Here is a 20113-nt window from a genome sequence, read left to right on the forward strand (position 1 = left end):
CGATCTAGGTGGCATTTGTGTACGATTTGCTATAGATTTGGAACCAATTGCGGCTTCCATCTCTTCTGATTTGATCTTTGCCTTTGCCAAGATCTTTTTTGGCAAACCAGCAATTCTTGCAACATTCAGGCTACAAGAAATAAAATAAGAAAAAGTTATAGTTACAATGAGAACCTTCTTTATGTGTGTGTATATGATTTCTAGCCCTTTATTTTCTTTCTTCTTGTTGTTGTTGGATTTACAACTTTGTATCAAAATAATACCGTAATTTCTTACCCATAACTCTTTAGGGAAATACCTGGAACCATTTTGTACAAGAATATAACGCTAGGGATATCTAGGATATGAATAAATAACAAAATACATATATAAATAATTGTGTATGTTTATGTGCTTTAATATATCATCTCCCTCTTTATTGCTCACCATTCACATCTTCCTCGATAAAACTCATGTGTCCTGTGGTGGTCGATTCAGGATACTCTTTAGCCAAACCACCCAAGGAAGGATAATGGGTGACAAACAAAGTAATCGATTGGATCTAAATCAACACAATAGCAACATCGATCGGTTCATCCCGTTCCCCCCTTTGGTAGTCAATACACAAAATAGTACTAATAATGGACCTTCTCCTTTTAACATCATTTCTCTTTGTCTTCCCTAAACTCTTTTCCCCTCTTTTTAATTAGTCCAAACCTTTGTAATAAAACGATGCAGGACAGCATAGGCAATAGCCATACCATCGTGCGTACTTGTTCCGCGTCCTAATTCATCTAAAATCACTAGGGATCGTGGTGTTGCTTGCTTCATAATATCTGATGTCTCGTGTAGCTCGACCATAAACGTACTTTCACCTGAAAGTGCATTATCCATTGCACCCATTCTATAATAACAATAAAAAAATAAATAAAGACACCTGCAAGAAACATACGCCGACAAAACTTTACCTCGTGTACACAGCGTCCAGAATACCCAGCTCGGCAGATTCAGCTGGGACATATGAGCCAATCTGGCCCATGATGGAAATCAAAGCAACCTGTCTAATGTAAGAGCTCTTGCCTATGAATAAAGATAGCAAGCAAGCAAATAGGTATTATGTATTCATCTTTTTCTTTTCTTTTTCTTTTTTTTTTACCTCCCATATTAGGACCAGTCAAGATCATGGTTCGATACTCATCCGTCTACACAAATACATAAAATGAATAAGCAGAAAATAAAAATAAAAATATCAGTATTATATCCTCCTCATCCCACACAAATTTCATTAACCCTTTATCCTTTTACCCTTCTTTCAACCTCCTTTCCTTACAATATGTTTGTGTAGTAACTTACATCAAAGTTAATATCATTTGGAATATAGTCTGTGGTTGTAAACTGTTCGACCATTGGGTGCCTTCCATTTTTCACTTTGATCTGAACATGGTCCGAAAATACAGGCCTCACATAGTCTGGTCGCAATGCAGTATCGGCAAGAGACAACAGACAATCTAGCTCAGCCAAACTCTGAACTACGTCTCGGAATACTTCGTATCGATCAGACACAGTCCTAAAAATAAATAAATAAATAAAACGTATATATATATATATATATATTAGTACGGAATTATATGTAGGCATAATTATTGTTCCATTTATAATAATAATAATAATAAAATACACTTTACGTTACGTTACCTTAAGAAATCTTGATATGCATTTTCAGCAGCAATATCAAGTAAAGCTCTGCTCAGTTCTAATTCCTTTAGCTTTTCACTAACAAATCTAGTGTGGAATCGAGAAACAGCCTTTGTGGCGCTCATCTTGACCCACTCAATAGGAACCTTGCTAGCCATACTGTTCTTGACTTCTAATAGATACTGTTTTCATTTTAATAACAATAACAATAACCATAATAATAATAATAATGGTAATATAATAGTTGGATTTATTCTTTTGGTTGTTATTTACCTCTATTCCAGACACATCTACAAACCTCAAGGTTGGAATATTGACATCAACCTTGATTTGTTCCAGATATTCTTCCAATTGGGATCTAACTCTTGCTATATTCTAAAGATACAAACAATTTCAGCTTAACTTTGAGCTGTATAACATATGCGCGTATGTGTGTGTCTGTACTGAAACCACAAACCTGTTTGTGCATGGGTATGTCAGGCCATTGGTTCTCAGATATAAACAAATTATGCTTGCAATTCTTTTCACCAATCGCATTTTGATTCAAGCAATCCTTAAAGTCTTGTGCATGCCGAGCTGTTGGTAAAGTATCAATGATTTTTGTCAGTATTCTAGAATTGAACCTAAATTTTCGCGGATCTAGAGCACCCGAAATTTTAACTAATGCTTCCAAGGTTCCCAACAGTTCTTTCGGAGAAGACTATATACATTTTTTTTTGGTTTGTGTTGTGTTGTGTTGTTTGAAAGCATTAAAGGCAAAAAGATGTTATATATATATATATACATAATTTTCAATCAATAGATACAGAATAAAAATAGCAATTAGTCAAATAGTAGAATAAAATAATAAAATAGTAAAAAAAAAAAAGGAGTTAGAGTAGAGTTTAAGGATAACTTACACGTCCATACTGAATACGACAAAGATCTCTCTCAATGTCAGGTAAATGTTTCAAAAAATTCAATATATCTTTTTTGAGATAATCGTCCGCCTCAACTAGTTCCTCAAGAGCATCTGTACGTATCTTTAGTTGACTAAAAAAAATATAAGCAAAGTAATGCAATACAATGTTGGTCAGACATGCATGCAAAATTATATATATATATATATATAAAATGACTAGTTGAAGGCAAAAGCATTGTCTCATATCGCCTTCCTCTTTCACCTCCCCCAATATATATATATACTCACTCAACGTTAATCAAGGGTCTTCCGACCCATTTCTTTAATAGTCGTTTTCCAAAAGGAGAAACGGTCTTGTCAAGGATGCTCAATAGAGACCCCTTATATGAATTATCTATCGAGTTACGATAGATCTCTAGGTTGGTCATCGTATTTCCGTTCAGAAGCATGTGGCCGCGCGCCGAAAAGTTTATAAAATACTTGGTTAGCTTGATTGAATGATCCAGGCGAAATTGTCTCAAGTATTGAGCTGTTGCAGCCAACGCCTTGCTACAAACAAAGAAAACCCGATAAGCTGATATTAGTTTTTTTTTGGTACTAAAACAACAGGTTTACATACACATATAGTTATAAAGTAATGCACACTTACATTGCAATGTAAGGTAATTCCACAATATCTGAATAGAAGAAACCTGTCAGAGAATGTTAAGGCGTAGATCCCAATATATATATATTATGCTCTCAAAACTAACCACTTTTCCCACTCTCTGAGTTATCCTGATTGCCATGGGCATAAAATTCAGTAAGAAATGACAAGGCAGTGTTGTAATCTGTAGATATCGTTTCATTTTCTGGGATTCTCTCTATACGGGCGCGCTCTTTTGGGGAAGTTGTCCTATCATAGGATTTAATCACAACAAATAACGGATAAAATTAAGACTTTTATTTTAGTTTTAGTAAACACTTACTTTGGGGATGTAACCATGCCAATAATCTTCTCTGTCGGTTTGCTTAGTTTGAAAGGTAGTAAGAGTTCACAGGGTTCGATGTGCAACATGCGAGTCTCTAGTTCACTTCGCATAAACCCATCTTCAAACACGTCGTAAATAACATCGCCTGTGGCAGGATTAACAGCCTAAGATAGCCAATCATCCAATTATGGATAAGTTCAATTAGTTAGTTTTCTTTTTTTTTTTTAAAAAAAAAATTAAAGTAAGAAAATAATACTTGCCACAATAGCCATTGTTACAAGTTCAGACGTCTTATTTTTGCCACGATTTTCTTCTATAATTGTCATCAGATAATTTGAATGTGATGGACCAGACCCATTCTCATCCTGATCCACACCAAAGCCATCAAAAAATGTGCTTTTGGTGTAGAGCTGCTTCAACTCGCGTTGAAAGGGTGCAGACTTATTTGGACCTGCTGATTTTAATGCGGCTGTTTCTGTCTGGCAAACGACCCCAACTTTGTAACCTGCATCCACAAGTCTACAGAAGATATACATATATATATATATAATAAGGATAATAAGTAAAATGGAATTACATAATATTGTATTATATTAAATACTGCTCTAGAGCTGTTAGTACCGATGCAAATGTACTTGGAGTCGATGGACAGGAATAGATGCCACAGTAAAATTATGATCAACCCAATGTGCAATACGCAACGTACGAGATGCAATCTTTAAGACATAAAGAGAGATAATATACATATAGAAATATGTACATTAGACATACAATATATATATATATATATGGCACACTACATCTAAAACGAGAATAACTTTATATATATAGATTTTATTTTTTACCACAGCATCTTCACCAAAAAATCTGTACTTGTACCCGACTTCGACGGCAAGTAGAACACCAGGATATTCTTCCTTTAGCTTTACTACTTGAGATTCAAGAGGTGTGTATTTAATAGAATCGTCTGTCTTTTTAAGGCTCAAAATCTTGTTCGATTGCTTCAAAACCGGCTTAACATCGGCAACGTTTGTGTGGTCTGACATCTCTACGTCGCTGCTACTTTCGTTGTCAGCCATAGAATGCTGCAGTAGCCTTTCTTCTTTTTTCGTATTCGTATTCGATCTTTTACTACTTATTTGCTGCCTTGGCTCTTCTTGGTCTATCTGGTTTTGCTTTCGTTTTGTTCCTTTTGTGCGATTGATCTTTATGTCGCCAAAACTTGACACAAATTGATCGTGATTCTTTTGATTTTCTGCACTGGGCAACATTGAAGATTTGCTCAAAGCAGAAGGACTCTGAGATCCTGTTGGCTGGATCTGATCATTGACCGATTTAGAGTGTGCTAGAGTAGGAGTTGTAGGATTCAAAGTTGTTGATTCTAAAATGTAATGAATGCAGTCTTTATACCGGATCATACATGTAGCTTTTACAGCATTTCTAATTTTGCAGCTGGTTTGCTAAGGCTATTTGTATAATTTTATACCTGGTGTATTATTTTTGGGTTCTTGAGGGACCCTCTTAAAGAAGGTCCCAAGCTTCATTTGTTGCTTTTGACTCATGTTGGCATGTGTTAATGAAGTATTGACAGCTAAAGTGAATAAGTTTAGTACGCACCGTACAAACAGTCACTTTATGCTTTGACTTGAAAGTACATACTCAATTATCAAAGTATAAAGTGTTTTCCTTTTCGTATCTAAATAATGTATAATTGCGACTTGAATAAAAGTACAGACTTTTGACAGAATATTTGGTCGTTTTTAACCCCCCACCAAGACTCTTCAACTTATATTTTACCATTAAATTTATGATAAAAGATAGTAAAGTTCTATAAATCTCTGATACTCTCACAGATAACTGTATAAGGTATGATAGATAAACTGAGAAAAAATTGAAAAGGCTTTAATAAGAGATTGGTCTAAATTTACGCATCTTAAGTTCAGATAGACGATTTTGCATATTAAGGCAAAACGTCATACAAGTCTCTGCGCTTATTGCTTTCCATGTTTATTGCAAAGCATTTTCCAATTGTCGCAGTGTGGTAGGCTGAGGTCGTCTTGCGCGGATTTTTTTTTTATCAAGAAGACCCCAGATATTTTCAATTGGACTTAAGTCCGGACTGTTAGGAGGCCACTCCAAAATCTTCAATCCAAGGTCTTTCTTGAACCTTTCTGCTAAAGTAGCCTTATGATAACGCGCGTTATCTTCTTGATAAAGGTAGTCTCCCTTTTCTACATTACGAAGACTTTGGTAGAAGGGCACGAATTACTTCTCCAGAACCTCATTGTACAATGGGGCATTCACGTTACCCTTAAGCATAACCAGTGGCCCGACTCATCCAGACCAAATAGATCCCCAAAGCGATACAGAACCTCCATTTTCTGGAACCTTTGGAGTCAAGCAGTCTGAATGATATTTATCTCCTGGTTCTCGCCATACATGACTACGACCATTTTTCTTGAAAAGGGTAAATGTTGCCTCATATGTCCAAATGACAGTATCCCACTGTTTTTTCCAACCTTTTATTTTTCTATACCAAGCGTGACGTTTGGCAATGTGCTCCTTAGTTAGAAGAGGCTTTGACTTAGTTACACGGTAGGCTAGATTCATCTTGTGCAATGTTCAGCTGATGGATTTTGTACTAACTTTTTTCCAGTCTTTTCCTTAATTAAGTCTGTTCTCCCAACCAAGTTTTGATGGCGATCCCGTTTGACATCCAAAAAGATATGTCTTTTATCTCTAGCAGTTAATTTAAAAGGTCATCCTGTTGTCTTCTTATTAGTAGCAGATCCGGTTTCCTTGTATTTTTTTATGATATGCGTGGCAGTAGTTCTTGATATTCCCTTTTTCCCCACAGTCAGAAATCCTTATGCCATCTTCATGAAGTCCAATTAAGATCCCTTTTTAAACTTCTGCAAGCCTTTCGAAATGACTTGTGAGTTTTACTGCCTCGTTGTCTAGGCATTATATTAAAAGGTTTTTATTGAATTTAGCAGATTGAGTAAAGTGAAGTGTAAGGGTGTCTTATGAAATAAATAACGGAAATATAAAATGACCGAATTTTCTGTTCCGCGACTGTATATTATCTTTATTATTTTTTGTCTTTCTTCTAATGAGTACAGATGATTATATATATATATTTGCTATACGAAGAAGACTTGCAATATTTTACAGAATTATATTAGTTATTAGTATCGTCTTAATTGATACCATATATTTCTTTGACAGTATTAACTCAATTATTAATTTATTGATTGATTTTACACGACTAATTTTATAGCTTAAAAAAACAAGAAGAAAAAGATGGTTACTCTACACTAGTATAACATTACAGGGTTTTACTAAGATGGTATCATAGACGGTATACAGTACTGTTGAATGCAAGCAATTGCACCAACAATACAGACAATAAATACTGAATGAAATATTGTTCTTCGAAGCGCAAGTCCTTCTTTTCCTTGCAAATTAATTGTCGATGCTATCGTGGACATATTCTGAGGAGAGATCATTTTTGACGCAATAGCACCACTTGAATTTGTGGCTGCCATCAGTATTCCCGAGAGTCCAATCTCTCGGGCAGCAACTACCTGTAAATTTCCAAATAATGAATTGGCAGATGTATCACTTCCTGATAAGAAACATGCTATCCAACCAAGCCAGGCTGAGAGAAAAGGAAAAGCTGGGCCTACAGAAGAAAATGTCAACCCGATGGTGTAGACAATACCTATTATCAGTTTCAAACATTAATATAAATAAAAAGACGGGAAAGAAATACTGGGTAAGAATACACACACACACACACATATATATATATATATATATATGGTTTAGGTAACTCGAGACTTATAACTGGAAAACTTGCCTGAATAATTGTAGAGATAAGCGAATCCCATTATAAAGGACACAGTAATAATCGGACGGTAGAGTTGGATGAATGTCTCCCTAAGAGCCATCCAAAATATACTAGGATTCGATCCATTCCACAGTACGACGCCACCAAAAATAATTGCTGAAATAAAAATAGCTGTTCCAGTACCTAGTGGTTGAAATATCCATACAGCATCATAGTTTTTTCCGTAAAGTGTCAAGTAAACCTATTTTGTTTTCAATATATTATTAGGTATATTACCACCTTTTTGTTTATATATATACACATATATATAAGGATAATAAGATACATATATGTATATATACCCACTTTTTGATGGAGAGCTGGCCATTTAACATTGACTTGCCCTACACTGGATACATGGGCAAATGTCCAGCTTCAAAATATCGTTGACAAATGATCAGCTATTATTAATCATGTTTGTTTTTTTTTTAAAAAAAAAACAAAAAAATGACAGAAAGGGTATTAAAGACTTACATAAGTACAACAACTACAATAATTGTCCAGGGAGTCCAAGCCAAAATTACTTGCTTTCGAGTAATTGCCTCGGTATCAGATATTTCGGATCCTTTTTCAAGGTTTGTATTAGGTAGTGTAGGTATGTATTTTCCACACTGGTTCGTCTTTTCTAATTCCGTGATTTTCTCGTCAGGTTTCTTTGGTAATTGAGTCATAATAGCATGGTATTCTGATCGATAAACCGGTTTCCACATTTGAACAAAGGCAACCAAACATCCCAGAGACACCAGACCGGCGATTAAGTCAGGTAATTCTGGTCCTACCAGATTAGCAAATATGGCCTTTTAAATAATAATGTAAATATTAACAATACGCTCTCATTCTTTATTTAAGAGCATTTGCTTTAATCCATTACCTGTGTAGCAGCAAATGAAAGACCAGAAACCAGAGCCATTGGCCAGCACTCAACAACACCGGCTTGGACGCCTAGACAAAGGGAATTAGAGAGATATTATATATATACGTAGCTATTTATTTATTTATTTATTTATTGGTAGAGATAGTATAAAAAAAATAAAGGGTCAATATTTACCTGCGTACATTCCAAGAACATATAAAGGAAGGAATACACTAAGTAGTGGGAGCTGCCGGCCTATCATGGCAGAGAGTTTCATTGCAGGAAGACCAGTGATGGTAGCCAAGGTAGTGATTGGAGTACCAAGAGCACCAAATGCCACTGGAGTTGTGTCAAATATCAAAGTATAAACCAATGCATCCATAGGATCAAAGCTATAAATCGTAAATGATGAGCAATAGAATCTTGAATCCTCTTTATATTATATATATATATATATATTGTATGCTTTCTTCTTCTCACCCCAATGAAACCATCAATGGGGAACAAATTGCACCAGGAACGCCAAACCCGGCAACACCTTATTTGTATTGTTGTATTTCAAAAGAAATGAATTGAAATGGAGGGAAAGGTTAATATACAGGAATACTTCTTTATAGCTTTTATACCTTCCAATACTGATCCAAAACAATATCCAATTATGAGCAAAATAACACGTTTATCGGGTGGGGTGTAGACTAGCATCCAGCGACGGAACATATCGAATATGCCCGAATACACTGATATATTGTACAAGAACATTGAGCTTACTACGATCCACATAATTGGCCAGTTTGCAAACACAATCCCGTTTGCTATTGATGAAAATGCTTGTGCTGCTGGCATTCCCCATCCAAAAATAGCGATAAAAATACTATATATATATATGCAAAGTAAAAGAAATAAGCACATTAATCTTGAATTATACTTTATTTCTATGTTTATGCTTATGCTTATGCTTATTCTTATAAAACTTGCCATATGACCAACCCAGCCAGTGAAGCAAAATGAGCTGGTATACGGCATATACCAAGAAGAACAAAAACGAGTAATAGAGGGATTAATCCAACAAAAAATGAACCAATCAAACTGTCACCAATAGGTGCCAGTGGTTGAACAAAAACACCGGTTTCATAAATAGATGGCGGTACAGTAGGAATATTAACCATACGAAGATAATAAGCTATTTGTGTATATGAGTGTGTATGAGTGTGTATGGGTGTGTTTGTACAAATTCTCTATAGAATGATTAGATTATAGAAAAGCAGAGTATGAAGCTAAAAGAGTATAAGATGTAAATAGGAATTAATGGCTTTTATACCTTTTTTTCTTTCTTTCTTACATTTAAACTACGGAGAATTTTATATGCTTATATATATATATCAAAAGAATGCTGCAAGATAACATACATCCCACTTTTATTTGCAAATGCAACAAGGGTTGATATTCTTCTTCTTTTTAAAGATAAGAGGAGGGGGGGGGGGCTAATTGATAGGTTAAGGATATGTGATTATCCATTTTCCCTTGTATTGTGTTGTATACTTCTTGAATCATGTTTGAATGTATAATGCACCGTCATTTTAAGAGTGCATCATAGCCTTGTCTGTATACCTGATGGCGAGAGTTCGTATATCACAAAATGCTTTCATCTAACAATAGATAGTATTTCAGCCCATCATTGGATATGTAAAACTTGGACAGATTAATAAAAAGTTTGAATGGATTGGCAAATAATATGATGCTGCAGGTGCACATCAACACAAGTTAAGTAGGAAAAATAAAGGTGTCTCTTACACTCTTTCCCAGGAGGGAAGCATATAAGACAAAAAAAGGGGGAAAATATCACATAAACTTTTTTTTAAAGTAAAAAAAAAAAAAAAAAAAAAATAGTGGATGCCAAGCCTACCATTAAAGTTTAAATATAGAGAAAGAATACGAATATCTGAACTTTTGAAACAATTAGTCCACTGGATGAAGTAAGCACCATTAATGTATTATAGGTGTTTAGTATTCTTGGCAGTAGTGCGGTACAAATAAAAGAAACTAAAAAAAAAATATAGAAGGATTCGACAAAGTTCACTATGCACACACAGACTCGAAACAGCAAAATATTGAAATATCTTTATGGTATACCAATTGTCATGCCTCCATCAGATATATAAGATCCCCTGTCTCGATACCCTATCTCATAAAAAAAAAAGATTTGTAAACTTTTTGTCAAGAAGCTTTAAAGCGTAATATTCTTCTACTTAGGTCTTAAAGTTTAATGTTATATTTTTCAGATATTATCCATCTAGAGGCAGCTTAGTACCCTTTTTTTCTCTATAGATAAAAGGGAGAGATATGTATGTATTTAAGCTTGGACCACTCTATTTTTCCCAAGTACTTGTTTAAAGTTAATCTGTGCTATTTTGTGTTCACAGATGGCCCACGAGATCTTTATGTTCAAAGCTTTGCTTCATATAAATCATTTTGAAAGGTGCTCTAACCAACGAATATTGTGCTTCTACCTGTTAGGAAAAAAAAGCCTTTATTCGATCGATAAATATTTATCAAATACTATCATACTTTTACATTTACAAAGTATAATCTAGATCAAAATATTAAGATAACATTGTTTCAATTGTCTGATAGGATTTTGTTTTTTATTGAAAAATAGAATTGAATACCCAATACTCATAGAATAATAAAAAAGGATGTAATTATCTTGGGTGAGAGACTTACCTTTTTCTACTCTCACATTATATATAACAGCGATTTCCACTTGAATTATTTTGCTTTGAAGATATTGGAGCAATGTAAACAGTTTTTGCAGTGATAAAGCTATAGTAAAAACAAGAAGAATAAGACTAATAAGAAAAAAAACCATATTGCAGGTTAACCAACAAATTTTAACCAGAGTGTTTCAAGACACACAAAGACAATGGTCCGATTTACTATTAACATGCTTTTTTTTTCTATCACTGCAAGACCTCGGCTATTTATTTAATTGTCTTTATTTTGCAAGCGCCTTGGGCTTTTAAGAGGAGTATGCATGCATATAAACACATTGGTAGTCATCTTCAATAGCACAACACAGTTGATTTTTTATTTGTAAATGATAATAATAATAATAATAATAATAATAATAATAATAATAGTAAACTAATCAATGGGACATTTCTCAAAGTACAACCTATTGCTAGTTTTAATAATTATAGAGAATTATTATTATTCTCATATGGTTATGCAAGTTACCCGGATTTTTGGGTCATATTTGACCTCTGATAGACTTCTAATGTATCAAGAGGATGAATTATATTATATTCACAGATATGTATGACTGAATATTGTATTTTTGGTCCAAGATGTTCAATAGGGTTTGACTCTGGGCTTTATATATTAATCAGCCAGGGTATGTAAAAGAAAAAGAAACAAGACACAAAAAGCTACTTCTTGTACCTTTGTTAGGACCACTGTGTGGCCATTTGCTCTAGGATTCTGAATTATATATTGATCCCAACTTTCCTAAAGTTATTTTTTTTCAAAAAAATATATATACTTCTTTAGTTTGACAGCTTTCTATAATTGTATTTGATCCGAACGCTGCCACTGAAAGACTTTGGAGATTCGTGTAACAATATCCCAATTACATGGTTGACAACTGCAAGTTAAAGGCTATGTCAAATGAAATTATTCTCCAAAAAAAATTGTGGATTAATTATTCATTTTTTGTGTGAGTTCAACATAATAACTAGATTCAATATGAAGACTTTGAAAGAAAGACAAAAATATACAGAAATATTATTTTATTTGATGGGCAAGTCCACATTAAAGGAGTATGTGAAGTAAGTGTAGTACCCAAGGAAGATAAAATCTCAGAATCCTAACTGTGTCAATAAAAGCTTTACATTCTAGTTAACCAACTAATAAAAAAACCTCTTTGACAAATGGCGCATAATTTCAAGTGAATGAAAATGAACGAATCGGGTGGCTTATTTCCAAGGCCACATTTTTTTTTTAAAAAAAAAAGCTGTCCTCTTACCATTTTTTTCACTTCTTTTTTGTCCACCATCCAACATCCATCACCATGTATCTTATGTACTACTTGAACACCGAGGGCGAGCGTGTCTACACTCTCAAGGTAAGAATAAATCCCACAATAAACACATATATATTAGATACCTGAAAAAAAATGATTTTTCTCCTCTTATTTTATTATATATTAAAATATTTCTTTTGTTGTGTATGAGTAGAAGACCGACCCCACTGGCTTCCCCACAAAGTCTGCTCATCCCGCTAGATTCTCTCCTGACGACAAGTTCTCTCGCCAGCGCATTACTATCAAGAAGAGATACAACATCCTCTTGACCCAGCTTCCTGCTCGTGCCCTTTAAATATATGTACACAAATATATAATCCACCACAAAATGAAAAAGAAAGAAAGAAAGAAAGATGGAATGAGATATAAAAAGAAAAAAGAAACCAGGCTCATTCTTTGCGCCTACTTGTAATAAAAGAGCTGAAGAGAGTGTCAAATTGTATCATATTCATTGGGTTGATTTGAAGATTTCGAGAAACTCAATTGATTTTTACGAGACCAGGAAAAGTAGAAAAGAAAAGAAAGAAGATGAGGTTATACAGGCCTGGGTATCAAGAGCAATATTGTATATAGAGACCCATGAATGTATAGTAATGCGAGATATTGAAAGGCATCCGGGGGAAAATGTACACAGTCTGTCAAAGAGAATTTATACGTTGTATTGATTGAAGCTTAAAGAAGTAAAAATAATAGTTATAATAGTAATAAGTGAAAATGAGGTTGCTTTATGAAATACCTTGTACATATTTTTGCGATCTTCTTCTCTTTCTTCTTGTCCGTTCTGTCCATAATTCATCCATTCGCCTCAACTTACATCTCAATATGTACTATTATTTACTGTTGCTTCTATTTTTTGCATGAAATAAAGACTAACATGGCTTCCAGCTTATTATTATTTTTAAAATATTGTTGTGACTGACATGATCTCGCTTTCTCACATTTTTGTAAAAAGAAATCGTTCGGCTGAGACAATAAATAAAAAACAATTGGGCTTTTTTCTCATACAAAAATATACTTAAAACCATCGCTATTCTCTCTTGCCATGGTTCGCCCCGATCGTCGTACTGAAAACACTCAGCTGCGTGCATTTGCAGCATCACAAAACGTTCTCAACAGAGCTGACGGATCAGCCAAATTCGACTTTGGTAATCTATTTTATGCGATCACAACCACAACCACAGACGCTTCTCGCTTAATATATATATAAAGATTTTCTAATGGGGAAATATAGGCAATACCTCTGTTCTCGTATCAGTTGTAGGCCCAGTAGAAGTTCAATTACGCGACGAAAAACTCGATGAAGCTACAGTTGAAGTAGTAGTTAGACCAGCAGTTGGATACCCCTCTACAAAAGAAAAGTTGATGGAATCTATGCTTCAATCCGCATTCGAACCTGTCATTATGGGTGGAATCATGCCCCGCACATTGTTGCAGATCGTCGTTCAGATCGTCAAGGATGATGGAGCGGTAATACACACACATATATACATATACAATCAATATCCTTTTATCCTTTTTTTTTAGAAGAAAAAAATTACATGGAAAAGAAAAGGTCTATCAATATTAACGGCAGATTGAAAAATACGTTATTTAGGTACTAGCAGCAGCTGTAAATGCTGTAACATTGGGATTGTTGGATGCAGGAATTCCAATGAAGTACATGGCATCTGCTCTGACATGTATGATCCACAAGGACAGCCATGACCTTGTTTTGGATCCTACTGCCGACGAATTGGAAGTGAGTAACCTGAAATTATGGAATTATTCTAGATTGCAAATACTAAGTGCATTTTTTTGGGATAGAACGCATTATCTGTTCACACATTCGCATTCGAAAACCTCCACAACACCCCTCATGTATTGTTATCAGACTCAACTGGTCGATTCAGTGAAGAAGAAGTATGTTTCAAATGTGTGTATGTATACTTCAATGTTTTCTAATTTTTACTGTATACATATGTATCTATATATCCGTACAGTATTTTACTAGCCATGATGTATGCTTTGAGGCAGTAGATAAAGTACAAGGATTTTTGCGGACGGCCGTAATTAGCAAAAAAGAAAAAGAGCAACAGCAAACAATTGGTCAATAAAGAGCGATATCTTTTATTTGTGGGACCGGCGTTGAAAGGCTGCAGACTATCACTACCTGTGTTGATTTCGATAGAACATACAAAAAAGATGTTATGACTATATACATAAAAATTAAACTATTGGCGTAATGCATGTGAATAAAGAGAAGAGAGAAAGAGAGAGAGATAAATAGAGAAAGAAAGTACAATTGAAGTGATATTTCTTAGATAACCTTTTTGGCTTTTGGGGTACGCCCTCTAGGCTTCTTTACAACAAGAGAAGGGACCTCTTCTTTGGCTCTAAAGTATATTAGTTAGAAAACATCATCCGATTTTTCAAGCATTAAACGAAACCAAACTTTATCTTACTCGAGTTCCCTTTTTAATTTCTCGTTTCTTTCCAGTCTTTCTCCCCAATATGCCTCAAACTCATCATCCTAAACCAAAGCTCATAATTAGCATACAAACAAGCAGGCATACCCATCTTTTGGTTTATTACCTTCCATGGTGCCTCCATATTGGCTTGGTTGTCAGCAGAGTCTACCGAATTGTGAGCCCCCTTTAGTTTGGGATTGTTAATAGAAAACTCCCCATCCTTTAGTTTGTTCTGCCAATCACGGACATTATTCCAAAAGACATTATTCCTTTGGTCAAGCGCAAAAGAACTCAAACCCATCCTTGTACCAGATTCGGAATAGGCTTGAGCTTTTTTGATAGAGCACTCTTCTATCCAGCCATTTTCTGTTAGATAGCTTCGATCACATATTGGCAACATGGCCGCGAGTTCATGTAATTCATCTTCTGTAAATCCTTGAAGTCTGGATATATTGAGCTTTGACTATAGAAAATAAATCAAGAGTTAATACTACAAATACACGATAGTAACTAAACAGCGATGACCAAAATTAATACAAACTTGTAAATCTGCATGTCCCAATTCACTTTTTGGATCGTGCATGAGTACATCAAAGGTCCATTTCTTTGGTCGAGATTTACTTTGTGTTGTCTTTCCAGCTCCTTTCTTTGTTACTCTAGACTTTGGTGGTTCCTTTGACTTTGGTTCCTTTGATTTTGGTGTCTTTGTCTTTGGTACTTTTGTCTTTAGTGGTGGGGTTTCAAGTGTAGTTTCTGGGACTTGTTCAGAAGTTTGTGGAGTCATTTCTTCATTCGTCTGAGAAACATCTTGGTAAAGACCCTCTGAGGAGATCTCATAGTAGTTTACATGATGTTTAGCTTTACAACCAACTTTTGCGGGACGACCGGACATGGTTGAGAGAATGTAGATGAGCGAAAGATGAGAAATTGTAGTTTATTTATGCAGTCCTGCAAAAAAGCAGTCGCTTCGGCTCTTTGTAGAAAACAAGGACTAATAGGCTGAATAGATTCATTAAAGCAAAAACAGGGTTGAATAAAGACAACCAGAAATGAATAGAAAGAGAAAAAGAGAAAAATAAAATCTAATACTGAAGCTGTGGGGTACAATACTGAATTGTACAAAACGTCTATCAAATTAACCATGACGTATCATAAGTTTCTTTGTCTGGAGACTGGCTGTTTTAAAAAGAAAGAAAAGAAAGAAGCTCAAGTGTCTGATTGGCCAGGTAGACGACGTTTGTGGGTAAGTACAGCGATAACAATGGTGTAGGTAATGATGATAATGATGCAAACAGTAGGAACAGTAAAACGAAGAACTTGAACTGGGGAACATGTCAAACTAGAATAGGATATTTATTTGATTTGTTTCTTTTGAGTTATCGATTAAATATAGCAATACTAGAAAAGAAAAGAAAACATACTTGTTGAACGAAAGAGTGCTAGATTTCTTTGTATGCTCTGGCATGAAGAAGGGATCTTCATCGTCATCATCACTCTCTACGTAGGTGGCAAACTCAATTGCATCGTCGTCTGGTTCAAGTGAATTGTCTTCTAAAACCATGGTCAGAGTCAAAAGATGGTCAAATAGGTCGGACTCTGCAATCAAATGACCAAAGCCAGACTGCAGTGTTATAAGCCAAACTAAGTTTGTCAAATCAGTCCAACTGTGCTTAATAAAGAATTAGTATTAGTATTAAAATATATAATAAAATATATAATATACGTATCTGACTTGTCGTCACGCTTTATTTTATTTTATATTTTATTTCATTTCACAGTCGAACTTTTACTCTTTTTAATTTGTCTTTTATTTTATAGAAAAAATATAAAAAGAACCAATTATTGAAACTAATCATGTCCACTGGTCATGTTATATATGCTTGTAACTGTTTAAATATCAAACTCCACTTGGCCAACAAGTACATCCTCCAAGGCCATGAGATGGCCCGTAAAGAGTACTTTGTTCGTCTCAATACCCCGCCTATCGAAGGCTGGAAGTTTGAACTGGGAATGGGTGGAGTAGTAACTGTAAGAATGAAACATATTCACGAATAATAGAACCAAAACCAAAAAAAAAATCTCGTTTGTGACCAGTATCTTCACTTCATGACACTAGGAATGCAATGCACTCGTACGCACAAAAATTGTGGGTCATGGTGACGCCATGACAGTGAGCTGTTTGAACTGCGCGACTGGGGAAGTCTATACAATTCTTAAGCCAGACGATCCCAACTGTCAGTCTTACCCAGCAGATCCTCAAGCCTTGTCCCAGCACGGTGAGGCTTTGATTGTTCACACCGGCACTGTGGTAGGATTGCGCTAAAAAAATAATACATACTATGCTTTACTGAAATCGAAATTCATTCGATTATCCAAAGTTTGGCCCTGCAGTTGATACACTTAAAAAGAAGTCAAATTACTCGAAGGTGTTCAATATCGTACTATCCTCCGATCTTCCTTTTACAGAAGATGACAAACCTGAAGGTAAGGGTATAGCTAGTATGAATTTTGTGTACAAAAAATGATAATAACCCCCCTTAACATGTCCGCTGTAGGTCACATTCCGAGCGAGCTGTATCGACATCACAAGACGTTTGCACAAAAGTTAGAAACATCCTTGGAATTACAAAAGCAAGATACAGAAGCCCGAATCGAAAAGTTTAAGCGGGAGCAATATAATATATTGAGCCAAACAACAAACAAGGCAAAATATGAGTGGAATGTATTATGGCAACGAATGAACGAGGCTTCCAAAACAGTAAATGAGGAAGACCGACTTGAGCGGCGCAAGTCCCGATTGGATGACTCTAATAGTCATGCATCTGATAATTCATTCTGGAAAAAAATTAATGAAGGCGAGGCTGCCGTCAAACCTGCAGGCCAGGAAGGAGACAGTTCTCTTTCAAAATCCCAAGATACCAAATCAACCAGTCATGTTCGCTTCGCAGACAAAGAGATTCCCGCACAGCACTCTTCCTCTTTCCGTCGCTCTACTTTTGTCCTCGATGAAAATAGGATTACTTCTAGTGTTAAAAAGAGCAGTAATTTATCTAATACTATTGAAATGCATCCAGATAAGCAAGACATATGGGAAGATGCATCTGGTAAGGATCGAACTGGACATATCTTTCAAGGAAAATAGAGGTACTTATGATAAGGTCTCTATAGAAAAAGGATCTGATTCAGAGAGCGAGGATATGTTCGAGCTTGATGAAGAAATCGAATCAGAGCCAGAGCCAGAGTCTGTAGACGAAAAAAAGAAAGATCAATCTGTGAATAATATATCCAAAAACCAAAGAGATGACCAAAACCAGGGATGGAAGAAGCGACGACCGGTTGACAAGTATGTTGATGAATACCCCGAAGTTGAAAACCAGTCATATTCTCGTATTAACGAAGCTACCAAAGAAGACTGTAAGAGAAGATGGGCTATTATTTTTATTACTACTGCTACTATTACTACAATAATAATAATCGGCATTTTATTTTAGATACTGCATTTAGTACATCTGTTCCAATGGCAATTCCATCAATACAGCATGAAGTACCATCATTTGGATCATATGTTGACACAGATGAAAAGGATGCTTTACATGTTGGTTTTGACATGTCCTACACAGACCGAGAAAGCTCACTTCTTATGGCTCCTGTGACAAGCCGTCGGAAGTCATTGGTAATACCCTCAAGGAGTGGATCTCGTCAACTTGAGAATATTGGAGTTGGACGATCATTGGATACTCGTAACCGCACTGCCAGCAGGTCGCTCCACACCCGAGATGAGATGTTCGAAAAGCTGCGACGGTCAGCTAGTGTATTGGAAGATAATGACCCTTTGGAAGACACAGTGGCAGCAGATCAGTTGCCTCCACATGTGTGGGTAGCATCAACATTTGTGGACGAAGAGGAAGAGCTGTTTGGTGGAGTGCCAAAAAGTGGAGGATGGCAGAGGACAATGGAGTAATTGAATAAAGACCAGCATCGGTCGGGCCAAACGACTTTATGTTTTTTTATCGGTTTGGGTGGTGGGATATAGATTACAAAATAGATATAGTGATAGATAATTAAATAGATAGGTTGGTAAGGTGAACTTAGGTTCTAGACTACATTAACACACAGCAGCATCCGTTATTATTTCTGTCCTGGTCCATATCAAAGTTCTCTCGATGAAATCCAGTAGACTTTGACTGAGCCTCTTGTTCCTTGTTCATACGACGAATTTCTCGTACGACTTCATAAAATGAATCTTCTACGTTGATTTTCTGCTTGGCTGATGTCTCTCTAAATGGACAATTGAACTGTCTGGCCCGGTCTCTTCCCTCTATGTATTTTTTTAAAAAAAATTAGTACAAATGTATTACTTTCGAGTGGGATGACTGACCCTGAAGGGTTACTTGTCGCTCTCCCTCAAGGTCGCACTTGTTTCCCACTAAAACCATTGGAAAGTGGTCGCGATCCTTGACTCGTCTGATCTGCTGATAAAATGTATTGACTTCTTCAAACGAGAGACCCGAAGTGATAGAATACACTAATACAAATCCTTCGCCGTTACGCATATACTGCTCTCTCATTGCACTATTATAAGTTTGTTAGTTTGTTAGTTTGTTAATTTTCTTCTTCTATCTAATCTCTATAAGTAATAACAGTAATAACAATAATAAAAGGGAGGTTGATAAAGTATAGATAAACCCCTTGCCTGTACTCTTCCTGACCAGCTGTATCTAATACGTCCAATAGCGCTATTTCCTCGTCAATCATGCATTGTTTACGATAGGAATCTACAAAGCAAGACAAGATGAGATGAGAAAACTATTTCGCTTATTTACCTTCAATCGTAGGGTCGTATTCATCCACGAATTGTGCTTGAATGAACTGAATGGTCAAGGCGGATTTACCAACACCTAATCAATTGCATGTAAATTGCTAGACACGCAATGCCAACTGTGTCTTACCTCCACCACCCACAATCACAAGCTTGTACCTGTTATAAGTGCGAGTTAAAAAATGATAATAATAATATATATATAAAAACAAGGATAAAGAAAATATGTATGTGTAGTAATAGTAAAAGTAATAGTAGTGATAATATTATTATTAGCTGTAGATAGGGCTCTAAATAATTTTAGTGCATAGGCTACTTACTCTCTGAGAAAAGATGCTTTTGACATGAGAATAAGGGAACAAAAAGATGGGTTGGTTCAGGTTGTTTCTCGAGGGATATGGGTCTAGGAACTGGACTGAACAGAACAAAAAAATAAAATAAAAGGATTTCCATGTAACACTGGGTCCTGCGAATATGG

At 35.5% G+C, this 20113-nt stretch overlaps 7 protein-coding genes across 7 annotated transcripts; 2 read left to right on the forward strand and 5 right to left on the reverse strand.

The window, feature by feature from the left end:
• Window positions 1-54: 54 nt before the first annotated feature.
• PHYBLDRAFT_96340 (hypothetical protein) lies at window positions 55-4565 on the reverse strand (the record flags this gene model as incomplete). The annotated part of the gene is made up of 17 exons (XM_018443963.1): window positions 55-130; window positions 277-337; window positions 427-541; window positions 697-883; window positions 948-1059; window positions 1136-1181; window positions 1333-1546; window positions 1675-1856; window positions 1948-2038; window positions 2064-2374; window positions 2574-2706; window positions 2864-3149; window positions 3328-3470; window positions 3544-3710; window positions 3810-4065; window positions 4168-4262; window positions 4392-4565. Coding segments are annotated over 17 exons (2649 nt in total), but the record flags the coding sequence as incomplete, so codon positions are not given.
• A 2322-nt stretch (window positions 4566-6887) lies between these two features.
• PHYBLDRAFT_67108 (hypothetical protein) lies at window positions 6888-9457 on the reverse strand (the record flags this gene model as incomplete). The annotated part of the gene is made up of 9 exons (XM_018441740.1): window positions 6888-7270; window positions 7511-7640; window positions 7742-7811; window positions 7913-8235; window positions 8310-8380; window positions 8487-8683; window positions 8772-8829; window positions 8918-9162; window positions 9279-9457. The coding sequence occupies 9 exons, from the start codon at window positions 9455-9457 to the stop codon at window positions 6888-6890; spliced, it is 1656 nt and encodes a 551-aa protein (XP_018287050.1).
• Window positions 9458-12357: 2900 nt separating this feature from the next.
• Window positions 12358-12664, forward strand: PHYBLDRAFT_116889 (hypothetical protein; the record flags this gene model as incomplete). Its single annotated transcript, XM_018428551.1, has 2 exons — window positions 12358-12411; window positions 12524-12664. The coding sequence occupies 2 exons, from the start codon at window positions 12358-12360 to the stop codon at window positions 12662-12664; spliced, it is 195 nt and encodes a 64-aa protein (XP_018287051.1).
• Window positions 12665-13367: 703 nt separating this feature from the next.
• On the forward strand, window positions 13368-14462 carry PHYBLDRAFT_188549 (hypothetical protein; the record flags this gene model as incomplete). The annotated part of the gene is made up of 5 exons (XM_018439527.1): window positions 13368-13514; window positions 13601-13836; window positions 13964-14107; window positions 14173-14268; window positions 14349-14462. The coding sequence occupies exons 1-5, from the start codon at window positions 13412-13414 to the stop codon at window positions 14460-14462; spliced, it is 693 nt and encodes a 230-aa protein (XP_018287052.1). The 5' UTR covers window positions 13368-13411.
• A 203-nt stretch (window positions 14463-14665) lies between these two features.
• On the reverse strand, window positions 14666-15708 carry PHYBLDRAFT_150011 (hypothetical protein; the record flags this gene model as incomplete). Its single annotated transcript, XM_018432379.1, has 4 exons — window positions 14666-14741; window positions 14811-14878; window positions 14941-15279; window positions 15358-15708. The coding sequence occupies 4 exons, from the start codon at window positions 15706-15708 to the stop codon at window positions 14666-14668; spliced, it is 834 nt and encodes a 277-aa protein (XP_018287053.1).
• Window positions 15709-16022: 314 nt separating this feature from the next.
• PHYBLDRAFT_150012 (hypothetical protein) lies at window positions 16023-16377 on the reverse strand (the record flags this gene model as incomplete). Its single annotated transcript, XM_018432380.1, has 2 exons — window positions 16023-16155; window positions 16238-16377. 2 exons carry the CDS (start codon window positions 16375-16377, stop codon window positions 16023-16025), a joined length of 273 nt encoding a protein of 90 aa, XP_018287054.1.
• Window positions 16378-18007: 1630 nt separating this feature from the next.
• Window positions 18008-20017, reverse strand: PHYBLDRAFT_188551 (hypothetical protein). Its single transcript, XM_018439528.1, has 7 exons — window positions 19956-20017; window positions 19766-19794; window positions 19640-19714; window positions 19510-19591; window positions 19195-19388; window positions 18308-19134; window positions 18008-18230 (listed from the first exon to the last, which is right to left on the reverse strand). Exons 1-6 carry the CDS (start codon window positions 19979-19981, stop codon window positions 18917-18919), a joined length of 624 nt encoding a protein of 207 aa, XP_018287055.1. The 5' UTR covers window positions 19982-20017; the 3' UTR covers window positions 18008-18230; window positions 18308-18916.
• Window positions 20018-20113: the final 96 nt, after the last annotated feature.

This window comes from Phycomyces blakesleeanus (genome assembly GCF_001638985.1).
Source record: "Phycomyces blakesleeanus NRRL 1555(-) unplaced genomic scaffold PHYBLscaffold_23, whole genome shotgun sequence".
Lineage (NCBI taxonomy): Eukaryota > Fungi > Mucoromycota > Mucoromycetes > Mucorales > Phycomycetaceae > Phycomyces > Phycomyces blakesleeanus.

Bases quoted from the DNA above. Each gene is read 5' to 3' on its own strand.
- PHYBLDRAFT_188551 (XM_018439528.1), bottom strand. From the start codon at position 19,981: ATGTCAAAAGCATCTTTTCTCAGAGA. The intron at 19,389-19,509 runs GCAAGGGGTTTA...AACTTATAATAG, and splicing joins GCTGGTCAGGAAGAGTACAG to TGCAATGAGAGAGCAGTATA. The intron at 19,135-19,194 runs GTCAGTCATCCC...AAAAATACATAG, and splicing joins GCGACAAGTAACCCTTCAGG to AGGGAAGAGACCGGGCCAGA.